A 20,314-nucleotide genomic window follows, 5' to 3' on the forward strand; every position below is an offset into this window, starting at 1 on the left:
GGAGCCTTGGTCAGGACTCCAGGTCAAACACTTAGATCCAGAAGAATGCTGAGAATCTTTGCCACGTGCTTAGAGTAAATGATTATGGGCGTTTTTTTTTTCTTGTTCTCCACAGGCCCGTCAGCTCATTTTGCAGTATGGCTTAACTCTCAGTGACCTGGACCGACACCCAGAGGTAAGGGAGAGAGGGACTGCTGTGTTTTATGTCTCCTTTTTCATGGCTGTCACTTGTGTGTGGGCTCTGGGATATCTTGTTGAATCTAGGGGAAAGGTCAGTGAGTCATACATCCCATTTCTCCTGGGATTTTGAATATTAAATTTGGCTAAGGTCACGAGAGGAGAGGTTGTTAGTTTCCAGTACATTCCTTGTGGTTTAACCCTGAGAGCTCAGTATGAGCGCCGTGAAGGGGGATTAGACAAACCCAGGGGTGGATTTAGAACTTCCCGTGGTCCTTGTATAGAAGTAGAAGAGTGAGCCAGCTCACGGAGCTTACCAACTAAGTGGAGAAGAGAAGTAATCGTGTGAGGCAGCCATGGACCTTTGAAAACAGATTACAGTGACGTGTTACGGCAAAGATGGCTGAACACATGGGTAATCGGGAGGAGACTAGAGGGGTTGAGGGTGAGCAGTGTACTCCTAGCTGGTATCTGCAGAGCTCTTCCTGTACGCTGCGTGTTACACTGGGTGCTAGGTCTGTGGTCAGCCACTTAATCTCCAGTAGTCTTGAGGACGTATACCATCATCATCCCATTTTACAGGTGTGAAACAGACAGAGAGGGCAAGCCATTTGCCAAAGCCACGCTCCCTGTAACTGGTAGAGCCTGAATATGAATTCAGATGCCTCTGGCGCTGGAGCAGTGCTGCTTAGAAGGGTTTTGTGGGGAGAGGTAAGAGCAGAGCTGTGAAGGCAGGCTGGCCAGGCCAGGAGAGAGCATTCCAGAGACGGTACTAACCTGGTCCACTCACCTGTGTCGTCCTGGAACATGCGGGCCTCTGGGGGTGAGTAAGAACCATGGGAGGGGCTTATTGGGGGATTTCTGTAGAGCCAGAGCAGAGTGAGGCAGTGCTGAGCACTGGAAGGAGTGTGGTTTGGGTGGAAGGTGGGCCTGGAACTCACACAAAGAAGGTTGCAGCCTTCTAGGCCCCAGAGAGTTGCGATGGCATCCGTAGCCTGGCCTTGGGGTTAGTGCAGGGTGGGGGGAAGCAGCGCAGGCTTTCTCTTCAGACAAACGGCAGGATCCGTGAAAGGAAGGAAGCACAGAGAAGCTGAAGCATGGTACACTTTATTTATACCTGTGCCATGTCAAACAACTTGAACTGATTTGTGCCCTGAGATTTTTTCATACTGCTGTTTTCAATAACCATACTTAAGGCTCCCACATTGTCCATGCAGAGTTTGGGCTTCCTTGATTTTTGGATCTTGAAAGATGCATGAACCCAGTTGTTCCTGACTGCTCTTGTGGTTGGTGGTAGAATTTTCTAACAGTGGGAGTGGGCGAGCCCAGACAGATGCTTTGGGGGGGGGGGTCACAGTGGGGGTGCCTCAGATACTTTCCAATTGCAGATAACATCAAATGTGTGTCAGCTTTATAACTCTTCATTGGGTTTTCTCTGTCTGCTCAGAACTCCTTTCTGGGGCCCCTTGGTTGCTCAGTCATTAAGTGTCTGCCTTTGGCTCAAGTCATGATCCCAGGGTCCTAGGATTGAGCCCCGCGTCGGGCTCCCTGCTCAGTGGGAGGCCTGCTTCTCCCTCTCCCCCTGCTTGTGTTTTCTCTCTCTCTCTTGCTGTCCCTCTATCAAATAAATAAATAAAATCTTTAAAAAAACAAAGAAAAACTGTCTTTCGTCTTGGCCATATCAGCATGGAGACTTCTGAATCAGTTTTCTTAACCTTTTTTCTGTTGCCCTCCCCTCAGTGAAATTTTAATACCATAGATGTACTGTGTATCTTTTCTGTACTTGGGGGTGATGTCACCCACATTGGGATTTTGTACTCAATAATTCTAGCTCCTCCACAGAGAAGCCCATCAGTGAGAAAAGGGAGTGTAATGTTATGGGTAAGAGCTGGACCCAGGTGTGGTTCCAAACCCCATATTTCTTTCCCGGTGACCTTAGTGGAATAGCTTAACCTCTCAGAGCCCGTTTTTTTACTGCTTAAATGGGAATAACTCTACCTCGCTAATAGGGCTGCTAAGCATCTGATGAGTCTTTACATGTTCAAGCTTTACACAGAGGCCTTAATAGTTTCTGTACCTTTCCTCCCCTTCCCCCAACTCCAACACAGATTGACCTCGCAATCGATGGTGCTGATGAAGTAGATGCTGATCTCAATCTCATCAAGGGCGGTGGGTGAGTGTCATGGGGACTTTCTTGGTAAAGACTAACTGCTGGTTAATCCTCAGCAAAGCAGAGTGGAAGGCAGAATAAACAAATGGCCACTGTGCCCCATGTGAGCTTGTCTTTCTCCTCGGAATGAGATAGCCGATGGCTGTAGAGCCAGCTTGGCATTTCTAGTGAGTAGTAGTCTGCTGACCGGGAACCTGGGCCTCTTTGGTGAGATTATTCATCTTAATGGGTTCTCTGTATCTGCATTCCTCTGCTGATTCAAATTTTAAAAGCTGTGTGACTCAGACCAAATACATTGTTGGGGTGAGTGTATTTGGTCTGTAGGCATTCGTGTGTGATCTTTGCCTTAAAGCTGCTCTTACCCTCTGTGAGCAGTTATATATTCATTCATTCATTTGGAGGACATTGGGTATTTCTTAAATGTTGATTGGTGGATAGGGAATGGTGAGTTGAAGAGAGTAAAGTCCTGCTCTGCTGGTTCTCATAATCCAGCAGACTGTAATGACACAATATATGTTTGAATGTTATCGTGTGTTCCGTCTGTCAAATAGTGGACGGGACAGGTTGTTCAAGGCTTGTCCTCCTCCTGTTACGTACCCCTCCATTCATGCCATGCTCATTTGACCTTCCCTGAACATAAATGCATCTTCGATAGGAGTGTACCTGGCCTGACTGGGAACCATTTTTCCCAGACTCAGGCTCATGTTTTCATAGTCCATTGACTAGAAGCAAAGCATCTTAGCTCAGGCTACCTTAACAAAATGCTGTAGACTAGGTGGCTTCAGCAGCAGTTTCTCAATGGTTCTGGAGATTCCTGGCTCCAGTTGGCTGCCCTGTCACTGTGCCCTCAGGGTGGAGAGAGAGCAAGTGAGCGCTCCGGTGTCTTTTTTCTTCTTAAGGACACTGATCCTGTCAGACCAGGGACCCCCTTATAACTGCATTTAACCATAATTACTTCCTCAGAGGCCTCATTTTCCCAGAGCACATTGGGAATTAGGGCTTTGATACAAAGTTCGGGAGGGATGCAGTTCAGTCCATTGCACAGCATGGTGGAACTAGGGATCTCCTTTAAGAAGTACAGATTAAATTTCTCAGTAAGTGGATTTGGGTTTACTGTCTCTGACCTTAGTTTTCAAATTGAGTTTGTGTCCTGCCTGTGTTCATTTGCCTCTTCCTATCTCCAGAGGCTGCCTGACCCAGGAGAAAATTGTGGCTGGCTATGCCAGCCGCTTCATCGTGATCGCTGACTTCAGGTACAGTGTTGAGTGTCCTGAGCTGTCCACTGGAGGTAGATCAGACCCCAGCCTCATCCCTGTATAGAGGAGGAAATAGAGAAAGGGAGGGGCTGTCTGACTCTCTGAGACTGATGGCTGGGACTGAGAGCAGTGTCTCGGAGGATTTTGTTCTGTTTTCCTGCTGCAGATACAAACTGCTATGTTATGTGTCCATTGGCAGGAGGAGGAGATGGCTTGTCAGTCTGGTGACAAGAGCATGTCCTCATATCCTTGGAGGGAGCTGGAGAGGAAGGACAGGCCCTGCCCACAGGCAGTGACTCAGCATGTCCTGCTTCCTCTGGGCTCACACATGACCTGTGTTGTGTGTGGTCTTTGACCCGGCTCTCAGATCCTCCTTCAAGGAGTCTGGTAGAAGGCGCTTGTGCTGGGTGCTGAGCCTGTGAATTAAAAAAAAAAAAAAAAATTGTATTTACTTATGAGATATTACAGTTGTAGAAAGAACATAAATAATAAACACCTGTATACCCACAAGCCAGTCATACCCAGTTTTAACATTTTTGTCGTATTTGCTTCAAATACCTTATTTCTTACATAGTAAAACCTAGTGAAAATGTTTGAAGCCCTGTGTGTTTGTCCCTGTTCTCTGCCCTTGCCCGCTTGTGATGTCTGAATTTGGTGTTCATCTATATGTACCATTGGGCTTATTTATTTTATTTTTTTGACTTCCCAGGAAAGATTCAAAGAACCTTGGGGATCAGTGGCACAAGGGAATCCCTATCGAGGTCATCCCAATGGCCTATGTCCCAGTGAGCCGAGCTGTGACCCAGAAGTTTGGGGGCGTGATTGAACTTCGAATGGCTGTCAACAAGGCAGTAAGTGGCCAGGGAGGTTTCTCAAGGGCGGTCCAAGTTCTCGGTGTAGTGTCCTCCTCTTTGCCTCAGTAGGGTCCTCTCTTATGTAGCCTGGGTAGTCAGCTTTTATTTTAATCAGGTTATTGGTTCATTTTTAGAGTACTAGCTTTATTAGTTTCTTTTTTTTCCCCTAAAGATTTTATTTTTTATTTATTTGACAGACAGAGATCACAAGTAGGCAGAGAGGCAGGCAGAGAGAGAGGAAGGGAAGCAGGCTCCCCGCCGAGCAGAGAGCCTGACGAGGGGCTCGATCCCAGGACCCTGGGATCACAACCTGAGCTGAAGGCAGAGGCTTTAACCTGAGCCACCCAGGTGCTCCAGCTTTATTAGTTTCTATATTCAAACTCATGTAGCTATTACTACACTTAATGCAGTGCTTGTTCTATGTAGACGTGGGGGGAATTGATTCTTTCTCTGGGTCCCTGGACTGGCAGGCTTCACAGCAGCTAAAAATGGGCTTTGGGAAGTGCCCCGGGGCAGGAAGTTTTCCAGGTTCCATGGTATAATTTCCCTTTTCTCCTCTTACTTTGTTCTTTTATTGAATGGGACAAGAAATAGAATTTCCTGGGGGATGTGAACCCCTCCTTAGGAATACACTCCAGAGACTTAGTGGAAATGTTTTCTTCAGCTTTTTTCCCCTCCTACACTTAAATAAACAAACTAGCAAAAGTAATAACCTAAAAACTAAGTGTAATTTTAGATAAAACTGTATAACAAGTTTGGAAGATACAGAAGACAAAACAAATGATCTGTAACTCTACCCTGATGCATTTTTATATTGATTTTTTTTTTTTTTTCCTGGTGTTTCTCTGATGTTTGAAAAATCAGTTCTAATCCTTGTGGTTGTACAGAGCTCTGAGTCTGGTCCCCTCTATAGCTGAAAAGCCTTGAGACTGTTGGGGGGGTGGTTCCCTCTCGAGACCCGGGCGACGCCACATGAGAGCTCCAGCATCCTGCCTTCCTGGGGCCCTTCAGTGAACTCCCACTGTGTTGCCTCCAGCCTGTGGGAGTGGCCTAGTTTCCCTGCCTGTGACTATAGTGTTCTGTCAACATTTGTGGTCCCAAATGCCTTCTCCTGCTCTAGAAATTTTGGATTAGTTATCTAAAACTACCCCCTGCCTTTTTTCCTTTTTGGACCCCAGAACACATCTCTGCTTCCTCTTTTGGTGTGAGTGATGGGTACAGTAGCACTGTCTTCTTTTGCGTTATTGGGCACCCAGTGAGAGGCGGTGAGACTGTTGCACCACGTGGATAGTTGGCTTCTGTTGCTGTCGTTTTTCATTCTAACAGCAGCTAAGAACTGTCGAACCCTTCCTGTGAGTCCTCACTGTGGTGAATGCTTACCCATATGGTTTATATGCAAGCTGCCTTTCAAGTATGAATCCTTACCCCTTCGTGGAGTTGAGGAATCTGAGGCTCACAGGGCTTAATGGCTTCTCTGAGCCTCCTCTGTATGCATGTGGCTTCAAGACTCAAATTCTGACACCAAAGCTCCTGCTCATTACTTCTTCATGGCACTGCCTTCTAGAAAGCATGAGGCAGGGGTACTGGCTAGAGCGGGTCAATTAAGATACTTGTCTTTGGGTGTCCCCTTCACTTTCCTGCCTGCCTGTATCTACATCCTCTGTAAATGTGGAAAATTTTACCTTCCAGGGTCCTGTGGTGACGGATAATGGGAATTTTATCCTGGACTGGAAGTTTGATCGGGTGCACAAATGGAGTGAAGTGAACACAGCTATCAAAATGATCCCAGGTGATGTGAGTGGGGTTCGTTGAGTGTAGACACCCAAGCACCTTGTAACTGTCCCCTGCCTCTGACCATAGGAGGCATGATGGGTGTGGGTTTTATAAAACTTGGTTGGAAAGAAAAATTTCCTTTGTACTGTGCTTGGAGTTTCTGACATTGTGCCTTTGCTTCCCGCATCATTTCCCTCCCACCCCCATAGTTACTGCTTACCTAGCGGGCTTGTTGGTTATGCATTTCACAAGTCACTTATTTGGGATAGGCTTGGAGCGGATGGAGTGTCAGAGGGGTTTGCCTTGAAAAAGCTTACCCTCTCTGCATAGAGCCTTCCCTTCCAGAAACTTGACTTAGTTCTTTCATTTTTGTGGGCTCTCTGCTTGAGTAGTGGGGTAAAATGACTCCATTCGCCCATACTCATCAGGTACGTACCACAGGTGCTGCCCTACAGGTGCTGCCCCACATGTTAACAGGGAAAGCTCCCACCCTAGAGCATGGAAGCAGCCACAGGGAGAGGTCACGTGTATCCTGGGGAAGCTGTGCGTAGAGCCATGCCTACAGAGAAGATGGAGTATGCTGAATTTGCTAGAGAAGTACCAAGAGTCTACAGTGCCCTTAGGTTGCTTTCTTTGGGGAATGTGGGAAAGTTCATGGAGGACAGGTGGCTTTTGACCTGTGCCTTAGCACAGTGTAATCTAGACGCTGACTAAATGTTTACAAATGTCTGTTTGATTCGCCAGTTGGATGAGATAGTTATAGAGCAACGACTTGCCCAAGGGCTGTGTTGCCAAGAGGGGAGCCCTGAGTTGTCTGCCTCTAGACCTTGAACCTTCAGTCCTTCTTCGGGTGCCAGGTTGAGGAGGGGTGGTGGTATGGCATGAACAACTGGGGTGGGAGAGCTTCTAATGCACGTAGCAGGGATCTGGGCCCATGGGTATGGCTTGGTGGGCAGTGTGGAGGTGAGTTACGTGTCCAGACCGGAGGAGGTACTGAAAGCCCATGCCAGAGGGTCAGATGGAGGAAGCAGTTGTGAGAGACATCAGTCTTAAGTTATTGAGGAAGCAGTTGTGAGAGACAACAGTCTTATGGTGTTGAGAGACCAAGATTCTGACTGGGAAGATTCCATGGTATAGAGTATTGGGCACAGAACTGACTGACTGGCTAATGGGGCAGGTAAGGTCAGTCGAGCAGATTGTAGTGGCTGAGAGTAGGTTCAGGAACAGACTGCTTGGGTGAGGTTCCTGACCCAGCCTCAGTCTGTCAGTGTGAACTTCGTGCAGTTAGTTAACGTCTCCGTGACTCACTTTCTTCTTCTGTAAAAGAAGCTAATACTAGTGCCTACTTCATAGGATTTTTGGATTAAATGAGTTAACATGATGCCTAGTGCATAAAGGAGTGTTTGTTGAATGAATAAATCCCTAGGAAGAAAGCATAGTATTGTTTGTTGATTGAATGAATAAATCCCTGGGAAGAAAGGATAGTATTGTTTGTTGAATGAATAAATCCCTGGGAAGAAAGGATAGAATTGTCACCATTAATTAAATGTGCTAGATTGTAAGTTATCTGTGTTATTTGGGAATGAAAAAGGTATGACTATATGCCCTGTAATAAGGAGCTAATTCTTCTAGCCTTCCTTTAGTCTGCTGTTTAGTCTTCCACTGACAGTCTCATAGCAGAAGCTTTAAGCAAAAAAGAGGAGTTGAATTATGCTTTTTCTCTCATTTAGTATTCTCACTTAATGGAAGAAGTAATGAACCAAGAGGGCAAGAAGAAGAGAAGATGTAGAGGTCACTCTTAGCAAAATGGGAGCATTTGCCCCTGATGATAAACCCAGGGGATTGTAGAGGAAGCAGCCCAGTTAAGTTGACATGTAAAATTAACCATCATAGTTGTTAAATATTATAATTTTAGACAATGCTGAATTTGATCATTGAAATTTTATTACAGACAGTACGTGCACCTGTAGTCATGAGAAATATGTGTCTCTCATTTCCTTTCCTGTAATATTTATTTTTTGTATTAGGGTAATATTTATCTCCTTCAATTTCCTGGAAGCATTTGTGTAAAAATAGGCATCATTTCTTCTTTAGGACTGTAATAAAATTCACCAGTGAAACCTAAAAAAAAAAAAAGGAAGTAGCTCATCAGTGTGGGCGCCGTTCCTCTGTAGGTAGATTTCTTGCAATGCCCACTAGGTAGCTCTGTTGCTCCTGCTTAGACCTTCTTGGCTTTTTGAGACATTGAGCAGTCCCTTATGAGGAAGTTTCACCTATATTTGCCCTCTGCCTCAGTAAGTGGGAGCTACAGCCTAGAAAAGTTGAGAATCTCAGGAATTTAAACCAAAGAAAATGAAAAAAGAAAGGCTAAATGTTAAATCATGCTAACCAGAAGCATTGGTGTGGTTCATTGCCTCTCCTGTTTTCTCTCTTCTTTTCCTGATTTGGTCTCTTATGGTACGGCTGGGCCAAAATCCAGGGAAGGGAAGAAAAATCTGTCTGTCCCTGTTGCCCTGTCCTTGCTCCACATATATTTATGTATGTGAGGGCACTTAGAGGACAGCTGGACTGGTGCCTGGCTGGTCACTCCTTCCCTCGGATGTTCCACTGGGTTCCACCCAGAGCACAGGGTGTCTGTAGGACGGCCAAAGCTCATGGATTCTGGGCTCCATGCTCACAGTGAGCCACCTCTGCCCTTTCCACTACTGGTGGTGGTCAGTAACCTAAAGAGGGGGTGCTCTAAGGTAAGACCTTCAGCTCTTGCCTTTCATCTCTGCTCTTTTTCTGAAGCCTTTTCTGAACCTGGTTTGACTTCCCTTGGATCAGGGGGAGCTGTCACCTCGTATTACAGAACTGCTGGAATGGATGGGTCTTTTGTGGAAAACAAGACTCCAGCTGAGCAGGGGTCCTAATGCAGATTCGATCCCAGGGCGCTGGGATCATGATGTGAGCAGATGCTCAACTGACTGAGCCACCCAGGCATCCCTTAAAATTCTTTTTAATTGACATTGTTCAGTATTATAAGAATAAGGGTGAAAAGTCTCTTCTTTCCCCCCACCTTTCCCCCTGTCAGATGGTGCTAAGTTGTCCTGCATTGATTGCACCAGTTTACCCCTCTACTAACAATTTTCCCTACACACTTATCCATCAGACTTGTTTTCCTGATAGTTGAACAGTATTATATCATTGTGGTATTGTGTATATATAAATATTTTCAGTAAATGTTGCTTACAGTTGTGGTTAATTTGCATCACTGGATAGTATTCCATCATATTTATGTGTCTGAAGAAAGATGTTTGTATAGCCATTTACTCTTGATGGCATTGGAGTGTTGCCAGTTTTTAGCTGTTAGGAAAAGTGCTGCTATGAACATGAACATTCTTGTATACATGTCTTTTGATGACCATATGTGTGCCTGCCTTTTGCATATATACCCAGGAGTAGAATTGCTGAATTGTTCAGTATGAATTTGTTCAGCTTTAGAAGATGTACTAACAGATGGTTTTGCCAAAGTGGTTTTGCTAGTGTGTACTCCTACTATCTGAGTGGGAGTGTTTTGCACTCTAGTCAGATTTTGTTACGTGTTCATTTTGGTGAGTGTGTAGTGGTATCTTGTCATTTTCATATGCATTCTCTTTTCATTAATTAGTCTGAGCACCATTTCTAATGTTTATTGGCCATTTTACACGGCCTCTTTTGTAAAGTACCTTCTTAAGTTTTTGGTCCATTTTTCTGCTAGGTTGTCTGTCTTACTGATTTGGAGAATTTTTTATGTATGTTGATGCAAGTCTTCTGTTGGATTTATGCATTGCAAATGTCTTCTTACACTCTGGGGGGAAAAGTTCTAAGGCCAGTCGTATGAGGATAACGAGGTGTGCAAATTGCCAGAGCAGTCTTGAGAAAGAACAAGGCTGACGGTAGCACAATCCCAGATTTCAAGGTATGCAACAAAGTTGTATAATCAAACCAGGATGGTACTGTCACAAAAGTGGTCACATTAATCAGTGGAACAGAAAAGAAAGTTTAGAAATAAACTCATGCATCTATGGTCAGTTAACCTACGACAAAGAAGGCAAGAATATACAATGGGGAAAAGACAGTCCTTTCTAAAATGGTGTTGGATTGACTGGACAGCTACATGCAAAAGAATGAAACTGGACCACTTTGTTTTTCTTTTTCTTTTTTAAAAAAATTTTTAATTATTTATTTTTTATTTTTTTGTAAGCATATAATGTATTTTTATCCCTAGGAGTACAGGTCTGTGAATCACCAGGTTTATACACTTCACAGCACTGACCATAGCACGTACCCTCCCCAGTGTCCATAACCCCACCCCTCTCTCCCAGCCCCCCTCCCCCCAGCAACCCTCAGTTTGTTTTGTGAGATTGAGTCACTTATGGTTTGTCTCCCTCCCAATCCCATCTTGTTTCATTTATTCTTCTCCTACCCCCCAAACCCCCCACATTGCATTTCCACTTCCTCATATCAGGGAGATCATATGATAGTTGTCTTTCTCTGATTGACTTATTTCGCTAAGCCATTGCAAATGGCAAGATTTCATTTCTTTTGATGGTTGCATAGTATTCCATTGTATATATATACCATATCTTCTTTATCCATTCATCCTTTGTTGGACATCTAGGTTCTTTCCATAGTTTGGCTGTTGTGGACATTGCACATTTGGGTGCACATGCCCCTTCAGATCACTAGTTTGTATGTTTAGTGCAATTGCTGGGTCATAGGGTAACTCTATTTTCAACTTTTTGAGGAACCTCTATGCTGTTTTCCAGAGCGGTTGCACCAGCTTGCATTCCTACCAACAGTGTAGGAGGGTTCCCCTTTCTCCGCATCCTCTCCAGCATCTGTCATTTCCTGACTTGTTAATTTTAGCCATTCTGACTGGTGTGAGGTGATAATCTCATTGTGGTTTTGATTTGTATTTCCCTGATGCCAAGTGATGTGGAGCACTTTTTCATGTGTCTGTTGGCCATCTGGATGTCTTCTTTGCAGAAATGTCTGTTCATGTCCTCTGCCCATTTCTTGATTGGATTATTTGTTCTTTGGGTGTTGAGTATGCTAAGCTCTTTACAGATTTTGGATACTAGCCCTTTATCTGATATGTCGTTTGCAAATATCTTCTCCCATTCTGTCAGTTGTCTTTTGGTTTTGTTAACTGTTTCCTTTGCTGTGCAAAAGCTTTTGGTCTTGATGAAATCCCAATAGTTCATTTTTGCCCTTGCCTCCCTTGCCTTTGGCAATGTTCCCAGGAAGAAGTTGCTGCACCTGAGGTCAAAGAGGTTGCTGCCTGTGTTCTCCTCAAGGTTTTTGATGGATTCCTTTCTCACATTGAGGTCCTTCGTCCATTTTGAGTCTGTTTTCGTGCGTGGTGTAAGGAAATGATCCAGTTTCCTTTTTTTGCATGTGGCTGTCCAATTTTCCCAACATCATTTGTTGAACAGACTGTCATTTTTCCATTGGACATTCTTTCCTGCTTTGTCAAAGATTAGTTGACCATTGAGTTGAGGGTCTGTTTCTGGGCTCTCTATTCTGTTCCATTGATCTGTGTGTCTGTTTTTGTGCCAGTACCATACTGTCTTGATGTGACAGCTTTGTAATAGAGCTTAAATTCTGGAATTGTGATGCCACCAACTTTGTCTTTCTTTTTCAATATTCCTTTGGCCTTTCGAGGTCTTTTCTGGTTCCATGTAAATTTTAGGATTATTTGTTCCATTTCTTTGAAAAAAAAAAAAAAAGATGGGATTTTGATAGGAATTGCATTAAATGTGTAGACTGCTGTAGGTAGCATAGACATTTTCACAATATTTATTCTTCCAATCCAGGAGCATGGAACGTTTTTCCATTTCCTTGTGTCTTCCTCAATTTCTTTCACGAGTACTTTATAGTTTTCTGAGTATAGATTCTTTGCCTCTTTGGTTAGGTTTATTCCTAGGTATCTTATGGTTTTGGGTGCAACTGTAAATGGGATCGACTCCTTAATTTCTCTTTATTCTGTCTTGTTGTTGGTGTAGAGAAATGCAACTGATTTCTGTGCATTGATTTTATATCCTGACACTTTACTGAATTCCTGTACAAGTTTTAGCAGTTTTGGGGTGGAGCCTTTTGGGTTTTCCACATGTAGTATCATATCACCTGCAAAAAGTGATAATTTGACTTCTTTGCCAGTTTGGATGCCTTTAATTTCTTTTTGTTATCTGATTGCTGAAGCTAGGAATTCTAGTACTATGTTGAATAGCAGTGGTGATAATGGACATCCCTGCCGTGTTCCTGACCTTAGCAGAAAAGCTTTCGGTTTTTCTCCATGGAGAATGATATTTGCGGTGGGTTTTTCATAGATGGCTTTGATGATATTGAGGTATGTGCCCTCTATCCCTACACTTTGAAGAGTTTTGATCAGGAAGGGATGCTGTACTTTGTCAAATGCTTTTTCAGCATCTATTGAGAGTATCATATGGTTCTTGTTCGTTCTTTTATTAATGTATTGTATCACATTGATTGATTTGCGGGTGTTGAACCAACCTTGCAGCCCTGGAATAAATCCCACTTGGTCATGGTGAATAATCTTTTAAATGTACTATTGGATCCTATTGGCTAGTATTTTGGTGAGAATTTTTGCATCTGTGTTCCTCAAGGATATTGATCTGTAATTCTCTTTTTTGATGGGATCCTTGTCAGGTTTTGGGATCAAGGTGATGCTGGCCTCATAAAATGAGTTTGGAAGTTTTCCTTCCATTTCTATTTTTTGGAACAGTTACAGGAGACTAGATATTAATTCTTCTTTAAATGTTTGGTAGAATTCCCCTGGGAAGCCATCTGGCCCTGGGCTTCTGTTTGTTTGGAGATTTTTTTTTTTTTCAAAGATTTTTTTTGTTTATTTGACAGACAGAGATTACAAGTAGGCAGAGAGGCAGAGAGAGGAGGAAGCAGGCTCCCTGCTGAGCAGAGAGCCCGATGTGGGACTCAATCCCAGGACCCTGAGATCATGACCTGAGCCGAAGGCAGAGGCTTAACCCACTGAGCCACCCAGGCGTCCCTGTTTGGAGATTTTTGATGACTGTTTCAATCTCCTTACTGGTTATAGGTCTGTTCAGGTTTTCTGTTTCTTCCTGGTTCAGTTGTGGTAGTTTATATGTCTCCAGGAATGCATCCATTTCTTCGAGATTATCAAATTTGTTGCCATAGAGTTGTTCATAATATGTTCTTATAACTGTATTTCTTTGGTGTTGGTTGTGATCTCTCCTCTTTCATTCATGGTGATTTTATTTATTTGGGTCCTTTCTCTTTTCTTTTTGATAAGTCTGGCCAGGAGTTTATCAATCTTATTAATTCTTTCAGAGAACCAGCTCCCAGTTTCATTGATTTGTTCTATTGTTTTTTTGGTTTCTATTTCATTGATTTCTGCTCTGATCTCTATGATTTCTCTTCTTGTGCTGGGTTTAGGCTTTCTTTGTTGTTCTTTCTCTAGCTCCTTTAGGTGTAGGGTTAGGTTGTGTATTTGAGACCTTTCTTGTTCCTTGAGAAGGGCTTGTACCGCTATATATTTTCCTCTCAGGACTGCCTTTGCTGTGTCCCAAAGATTTTGAACAGTTGTGTTTTCATTATCATTTGTTTCCATGATTTTTTTCAGTTCTTCCTTAATTTCTTGGTTGACCCATTTATTCTTCAGACGTATGCTGTTTAGTTTCCATGTATTTGGGTTCTTTCCAAATTTCCTCTTGTGATTGAGTTCTAGCTTCAGAGCTTTGTGGTCTGAAAATATGCAGGGAATGATCCAAATCTTTTGATACTGGTTGAGACCTGATTTGTGACCCAGGATGTGATCTATTCTGGAGAATGTTCCATGTGCACTAGAGAAGAATGTGTATTCTTTTGCTTTGGGATGAAATGTTCTGAATATATCTGTGATGTCCATCTGGTCCAGTGTGTCATTTAAGGCCTTTATTTCCTTGTTGATCTTTTGCTTGGAAGATCTGTCCATTTCAGTGAGGGGAGTTTTAAAGTCCCCTACTATTATTATATTATTGTTGATGTATTTCTTTGATTTTGTTATTAATTTGTTTATATAGTTGGCTGCTCCCATGTTAGGGGCATAGGTATTTAAAATTATTAGATCTTCTTATTGTACAGACCCTTTGAGTATGATATAGTGTCCTTCCTCATCTCTTGTTATAATCTTTGGCTTAAAGTCTAATTGATTTGATACAAGGATTGCCACCCCAGCCTTCTTCCGATGTCCATTAGCATGGTAAATTGTTTTCCACCCCCTTACTTTAAATCTGGAGGTGTCTTTGGTTCTAAAATGAGTTTCTTATAGGCAGCGTATTGATGGGTTTTGTTTTTTTATCCATTCTGATGCCCTGTGTCTTTTGATTGGGGCATTTAGCCCATTAACATTCAGGGTAACTATTGAGAGATAGGAGTTTAGTGCCATTGTATTGCCTGTAAGGTGACTGTTACTGTATATTGTCTGTTCCTTTCTGATCTACTACTTTTAGGGTCTCTCTTTGCTTAGAAGACCCCTTTCCATATTTCCTGTAGAGCTGGTTTGGTGTTTGCAAATTCTTTCAGTTTTTGTTTGTCCTAGAACCTTTTTCTCTCTCCTGTTTTCAATGATAGCCTAGCTGGATATAGTATTCTTGGCTGCTTATTTTTCTCGTTTGGTGCTCTGAATATATCATGCCAGTTCTTTCTGGCCTGCCATGTCTCTGTGGATAAGTCTGCTGCCAGTCTAATATTTTTACCCTTGTATGTTACAGACTTCTTTTCCCGGGCTGCTTTCAGGATTTTCTCTTTGTTGCTAAGACTTGTAAATTTTCCTCTTAGGTGATGCGGTGTGGACCTATTCTTACTGATTTTGAGGGGGGTTCTCTGCACCTCCTGGATTTTGATGCTTGTTCCCTTTGCCATATTAGGGAAATTCTCTACAATAATTCTCTCCAATATACCTTCTGCTCCCCCTCTCTCTTTCTTCTTCTGGAATCCCAATTATTCTAATGTTGTTTCATCTTATGGTGTCACTTATCTCTCGAATTCTCCCCTCATGGTCCAGTATTTGTTTGTCTCTCTTTTACTCAGCTTCTTTATTCTCTGTCATGTGGTCTTCTATATCACTAATTCTTTCTTCTGCCTCATTTATCCTAGCAGTGAGAGCCTCCATTTTTGATTGCACCTCATTAATAATTTTTTTTATTTCAACTTGGTTAGATTTTAGTTCTTTTATTCTCCAGAAAGGGCTTTTATCTCTCCAGAGATGGTTTCTCTAATATCTTCCATGCCTTTTTTGAGCATGGCTAGAACCCTGAGAATCGTCATTCTGAACTCTAGATCTGACATATTACCAATGTCCATATTGATTAGGTCCCTAGCCTTTGGTATTGCCTCTTGTTCTTTTTCTTTTGTGGTGAGTTTTTCCACCTTGTCATTTTGTCCAGATAAGAATATATAAAGGAGCAAATAAAATACTAAAAGGGTGGCAAAGACCCCAGGAAAATGCGCTTTAGCCAAATCAGAAGAGATCCCAAATCATGGGGGGGAGAAAGGGGATAAAAAGAAGTTCAGAAAAAAAAATTAAAAAAAAAAAAAAAAGAAAAATTTTAAAAAAATATAAAAAAGAAAAAAAAATATATGTTAGACTGGTGAGTAGAACAGGGTCACCCACTTAATTTTGGGAGTATTTTGGTCTCTTAGAAGAAACTACCTCCCAAAAATATAAAGAATGAAAAACATATATAAGGGTAAACACAATGAAGGGATGGAATATTCCTATAAAGATGAAAAAAAATTTTTTTTTTTAATTTCGAAAAAAGGAGTTGATAAAGTTAGTTGGTTGGGAGAATAAAGAAAAAGAAAGTGGGGAGATTTTGCTTGGGGTGGAGAATAGAACAAGTCCGGAACTAGAGTTAGGGCATATTTTGATCTATTAGAAGTTGTACCCCAAATTTTTTAGAAGAAAAAACCCTGTGTGTATACAAAAAATAAAGTTAGATACAATGAAGGATAAAATATGACTATAATAATGAAGGTTCATAAAAGATCATTGTTATTATTTTTTTCTTAAAGATTTTTTTTATTTACCTGACAAAGATCACAAGTAAGCAGAGAGACAGGCAGAGAGAGAGAGGTGGAAGCAGGCTCCCTGCAGAGCATAGAGCCCGACGCGGGGCTCGATCCCAGGACCCCGGGATCACGATCTGAGCCGAAGGCAGAGGTTTTAACCCACTGAGCCACTCAGGCGCCCCTATTATTAATTTTTTTTAATGAAAGGTATTGTTAAGATAAACCAGTTAAAAATGTTAAAAGAGGAAAGGGTAAAAGTTAAAAAAAATTTAGAAGATGAAAAAAAATAAAATAAAAAAAAATTAAATTAACTGCAAGATTAGAATTAACTGCGTGGGGAGAAAGCCATGAATTCCCTGCTTTGCTTTCTCCTCCTCTAGGATTCTGCTGTTCTCCTTGGTACGTGATCTTGGTCTTCGCTGGATTTCTTGTTGATCTTCTGGGGGAGGGGCCTGTTGTAGTGATTTTCAAGTGTCTTTGCCCCAGGTGGAATTGCAGGGCCCTTACCAGGGGCCCAGCTAAGTAACCTGCTTGGGTTCACTTTCGGGAGCTTTTGTTCCCCGAACGCTTTCCGTAGAGTTCCTGAGGCCGGGAGTGAAAATGGCAGCCTCCCAGTCTCTGACCTGGAGGAGCTAAGCTTGGGGCCCCACTCCTCAGTGCACCCCCAGAGAAAAGCACTCAATCACCTGTGTCCCTGGCCTCTGGCTGCCCTCCGAGCTCCCCCAGCCTGTGACTGGTTCAAGGTAACCCAGAGCTGAGAGCTCACGCCTCAGCTCTGTCTCTTTGGCTGGCTTCCCCGCTCTAATACATGCGAGCTCTGCAGCACTCAGACACCCCCGATCCTTCCGTGACCCCGCGGGACCTGGGGCCATGCTGACTCCGTGTGGGCTTCACCCCAGTTTAGCCTCTGGAGTGATGTCCCTCAATGGAGCAGACTTTTTAAAAGTCCTGATTTTGTGCTCTGTTGCTCTGTCGCTTGTTAGGAGCTGGCCCTCCTGCCATGGTCTATCTTCCCGTTGCTTTGGATTCATTTCTCCACTGGTCCTACCTTTCAGAAAGTGGTCGATTTTCTGTTTCTAGAATTGTTGCTGTTCTTCTCTTCGGTCTCCTGTTGGATTTGTAGATGTTCGCAATGGATTGATAAGCTATCTAGCTGATCTCCTGCTACCTGATGTAGTCTCAGCCTGCTATTTCTCTGCCATCTTCTAATTCTTTACCGAAACTGGACCAGTTTTCTTACACCACACAAAAGTAAACTCAAAATGGGTTCCAAGTGTGAGACCTGAAGCCATGAAACTCCTGAAAGAAAATAGGCAGTAAAGATATTGGCTTAAGAACATTTTTTTCTGGATCTTCTCCCCAGGCAAGGAAAGAAAAGCAAAAATAAAATATTGGGACTGTATCAAACTGAAAAGCTTTTGCACAGTGAAGGAAATCATCAACAAAATGAAAAAGCAGCCTACTGAATGGGAGAGCATATCTGCAAATGCTATATCCAATAAGGACTTAAAATGTAAAATATATAAAGAACTCTTACAACTCAACACAAAAAACCAATAACATAATTAAAAACTGGGCAGAGGACCTCCATAGACATTTTTTCCAGAGAAGACATAATGATGGCTAAAATCACAAGCTGATCGGCATCACTAATCATCAGGGAAAAGCAAATTTAAAACCACAAAGAGATACCACCTTATACCTGTCAGAATGACTAGAATAAAAAAAATAAGAAATAACAATTGTTAAAAAAAAAATCCAAAAAGAAATGTTGGTGAGAATGTGGGGAAAAGAGAACCCTTATTCTCTGTTGGTGGGAAGGGAAATTGGTGTAACTACTGTGGAAAACCATATGGAGGTTCCTCAAAAGATTAAAAAGTATTGTATGATCCAGTAATTCCACTGCTGGGTATTTTACCCAAAGAAAATGAAAACAGTAATTTGAAAAGATGTATGCACCTGTGTTGATTGGAGCATTATTTGCAATAACCAAGATGGGGAGCAGCATCAGTGTCTGTTGACAGATGAATGGATAAAGATTTGGTACATATGTGCAATGGGATTTTACTCAGCCATAAAAAAGAATGAGATCAAGCCATTTTCAACAATGTGGATGGACCTAGGGTATTATGCTAAGTGAAGTAAGTCATGGAAAGACAGATACCATATAATTTCACTTACATGTGCGATCTATAAAATAAGACAAATGAACAAACAAAACAACCAGAAACAGATTGTTGGTTGCTTGAGGGGAGGGGAGGGGGATAGGCAAAATAGGTGAAAGGGTTTTCGAAGTCTAAAGTTACAGTTAGAAAATAAGTACATCATGGAGATGAAAAGTATGGAATAGGAAGTATAGTCAGTTATATTGTAACAACTTTATATGGTGACAAATGGAAACTACATTTACCACTGTGTGGTACTGTACTTCAATTTTAAAGAAAAAAAGGACAATAACTAGGAGTCGGGGTTACTTAGAATAGTTATGGAGTCTCTGAAGAGATGACTTGTCATCTGATATCTGAAGGACAGAGAAGAACTATCTCCTTGGACGTGCTCTAAGATGTAGACCAGCAAGCAGAAGAGCATGAGCAAAGACCCTGAGGCAGGAAAAAAGTTGGCACATTTGGGTATAGTAGAAAGCCAAGATGGCAGGGGAGAAAGAGATTGCAGGAAGAAATAAAAATAATCTGAATCTCTCTTCATTGTTCTGAGAGAGGAAAGACTTCAGACCTGTCATTTTGTCCTGTACTGCTCATAGCAGTTGCATATGATCCTGTACTGCTCATAGCAGTTGCATATGATCCTTGACTCTCTGGAGTTGGGAAATTGAAACTTAATGCTTTTATCCATCCTTCATCCTGCAGGTGTGGTGGACACAGGCCTTTTCATTAACATGGCTGAGAGAGTCTACTTCGGGATGCAGGACGGCTCTGTGAACATGAGGGAGAAGCCTTTCTGTTGACCCTGCAGGAGCAGAGTGTGTTCACCTAGGTGGACATGCCTCTCCAGGAATCTTTGCCTTAATGTACCTGTGCCAGAGGGAGAGCTGGTGGTGGAGGTGGGGGTGGGGTGGGGGGTTAACTCCAGTCTTCTGAAGTATTGTTATTTAATGTCTTTTTAAAAAGAGAGTTATAAACATATATATTTTTACTATTAAAAAATACTCAGTTTTTTTTTATTAAAGTAGAACTTGATTTCATGTTTTATATGAAATATTTACCAAAAAAAAAAAAAAAAAAAAAAGGAAAGGGACTATCTTTTAAACTTTTAACTTGAGTCTGCTGGTTAAGCTTCTGAATATTGGGTTTGCTGAGAAATGTAAATCAAACCTTTTCTTTAAACTGGTAAAATGAAGGGCCCAGCCAGCAGTGATTCCCTGATGCCTTACTGGAAATGTTAGAGTTTACTTTTCTACCACACTGTTTTGTCGTTAGTTTTTGTTGTGATAACGCACAATCCTCAGATACATATTTTAAGATGAGGTTTACAAAAGTCTGGCGAGTGGAGCAGTGTGGTGTGTAGTGACTCAGAGTGTAAACTGTCAGGGAGAAGATGGGGTTCTTCCAGACACCTGTCGTGGGAAGCAGTTGGCCAGAAACACTTGCCAGTACTGCCAAAGCACTGCTGTGAAATGTGAAATACTTTTAAATAATTGTTTTTGTTGTTAATATTTTTCCTGTTCCTTTGTTATTACTTGCATGGTTCATCGTCAGAAGTTGTCATTTCCTTACATTGTTTGAGAGTTGAAATAAAACAGTATGGTGCCGTTTTGACTCTGAGTCTTTACTCTTTGCAGTAGTTTTGCAGTAAAATAGGGATCAGTTTTGTACACCAGTTTACACTGGATCATTGACAAGGAGTGGAACTTACTCAAGAAATCTTGAGCCAAAGACTTGGTAAATATTTCCTTTATAATAGAGCTGGCTTAATGTCGGTTTTATTCCAGAGACTTTTGTCAAACAAAATGTATTTTCTTTGTTAATGGAAGATAACTCAGCTAAACAAGT

General features: G+C 42.2%; 1 protein-coding gene across 1 annotated transcript in view; it reads left to right on the forward strand.

Moving 5' to 3' along the window:
- Positions 1–20,080, forward strand: part of RPIA (ribose 5-phosphate isomerase A) — a 37,767-nt gene extending 17,687 nt beyond the window's left edge. Inside the window, exons 4-9 of the mRNA XM_059188333.1 lie at positions 116–175; positions 2,286–2,350; positions 3,532–3,600; positions 4,313–4,454; positions 6,147–6,246; positions 19,172–20,080. Of these exons, the coding sequence (XP_059044316.1) occupies positions 116–175; positions 2,286–2,350; positions 3,532–3,600; positions 4,313–4,454; positions 6,147–6,246; positions 19,172–19,269 (534 nt within the window). The 3' untranslated portion in view covers positions 19,270–20,080. The remainder of the gene's footprint in view (positions 1–115; positions 176–2,285; positions 2,351–3,531; positions 3,601–4,312; positions 4,455–6,146; positions 6,247–19,171) is intronic.
- Positions 20,081–20,314: the final 234 nt, after the last annotated feature.

The sequence above is a fragment of the Mustela lutreola genome, chromosome 9, assembly GCF_030435805.1.
Source record: "Mustela lutreola isolate mMusLut2 chromosome 9, mMusLut2.pri, whole genome shotgun sequence".
In the NCBI taxonomy this organism is placed as follows: Eukaryota; Metazoa; Chordata; class Mammalia; order Carnivora; family Mustelidae; genus Mustela; species Mustela lutreola.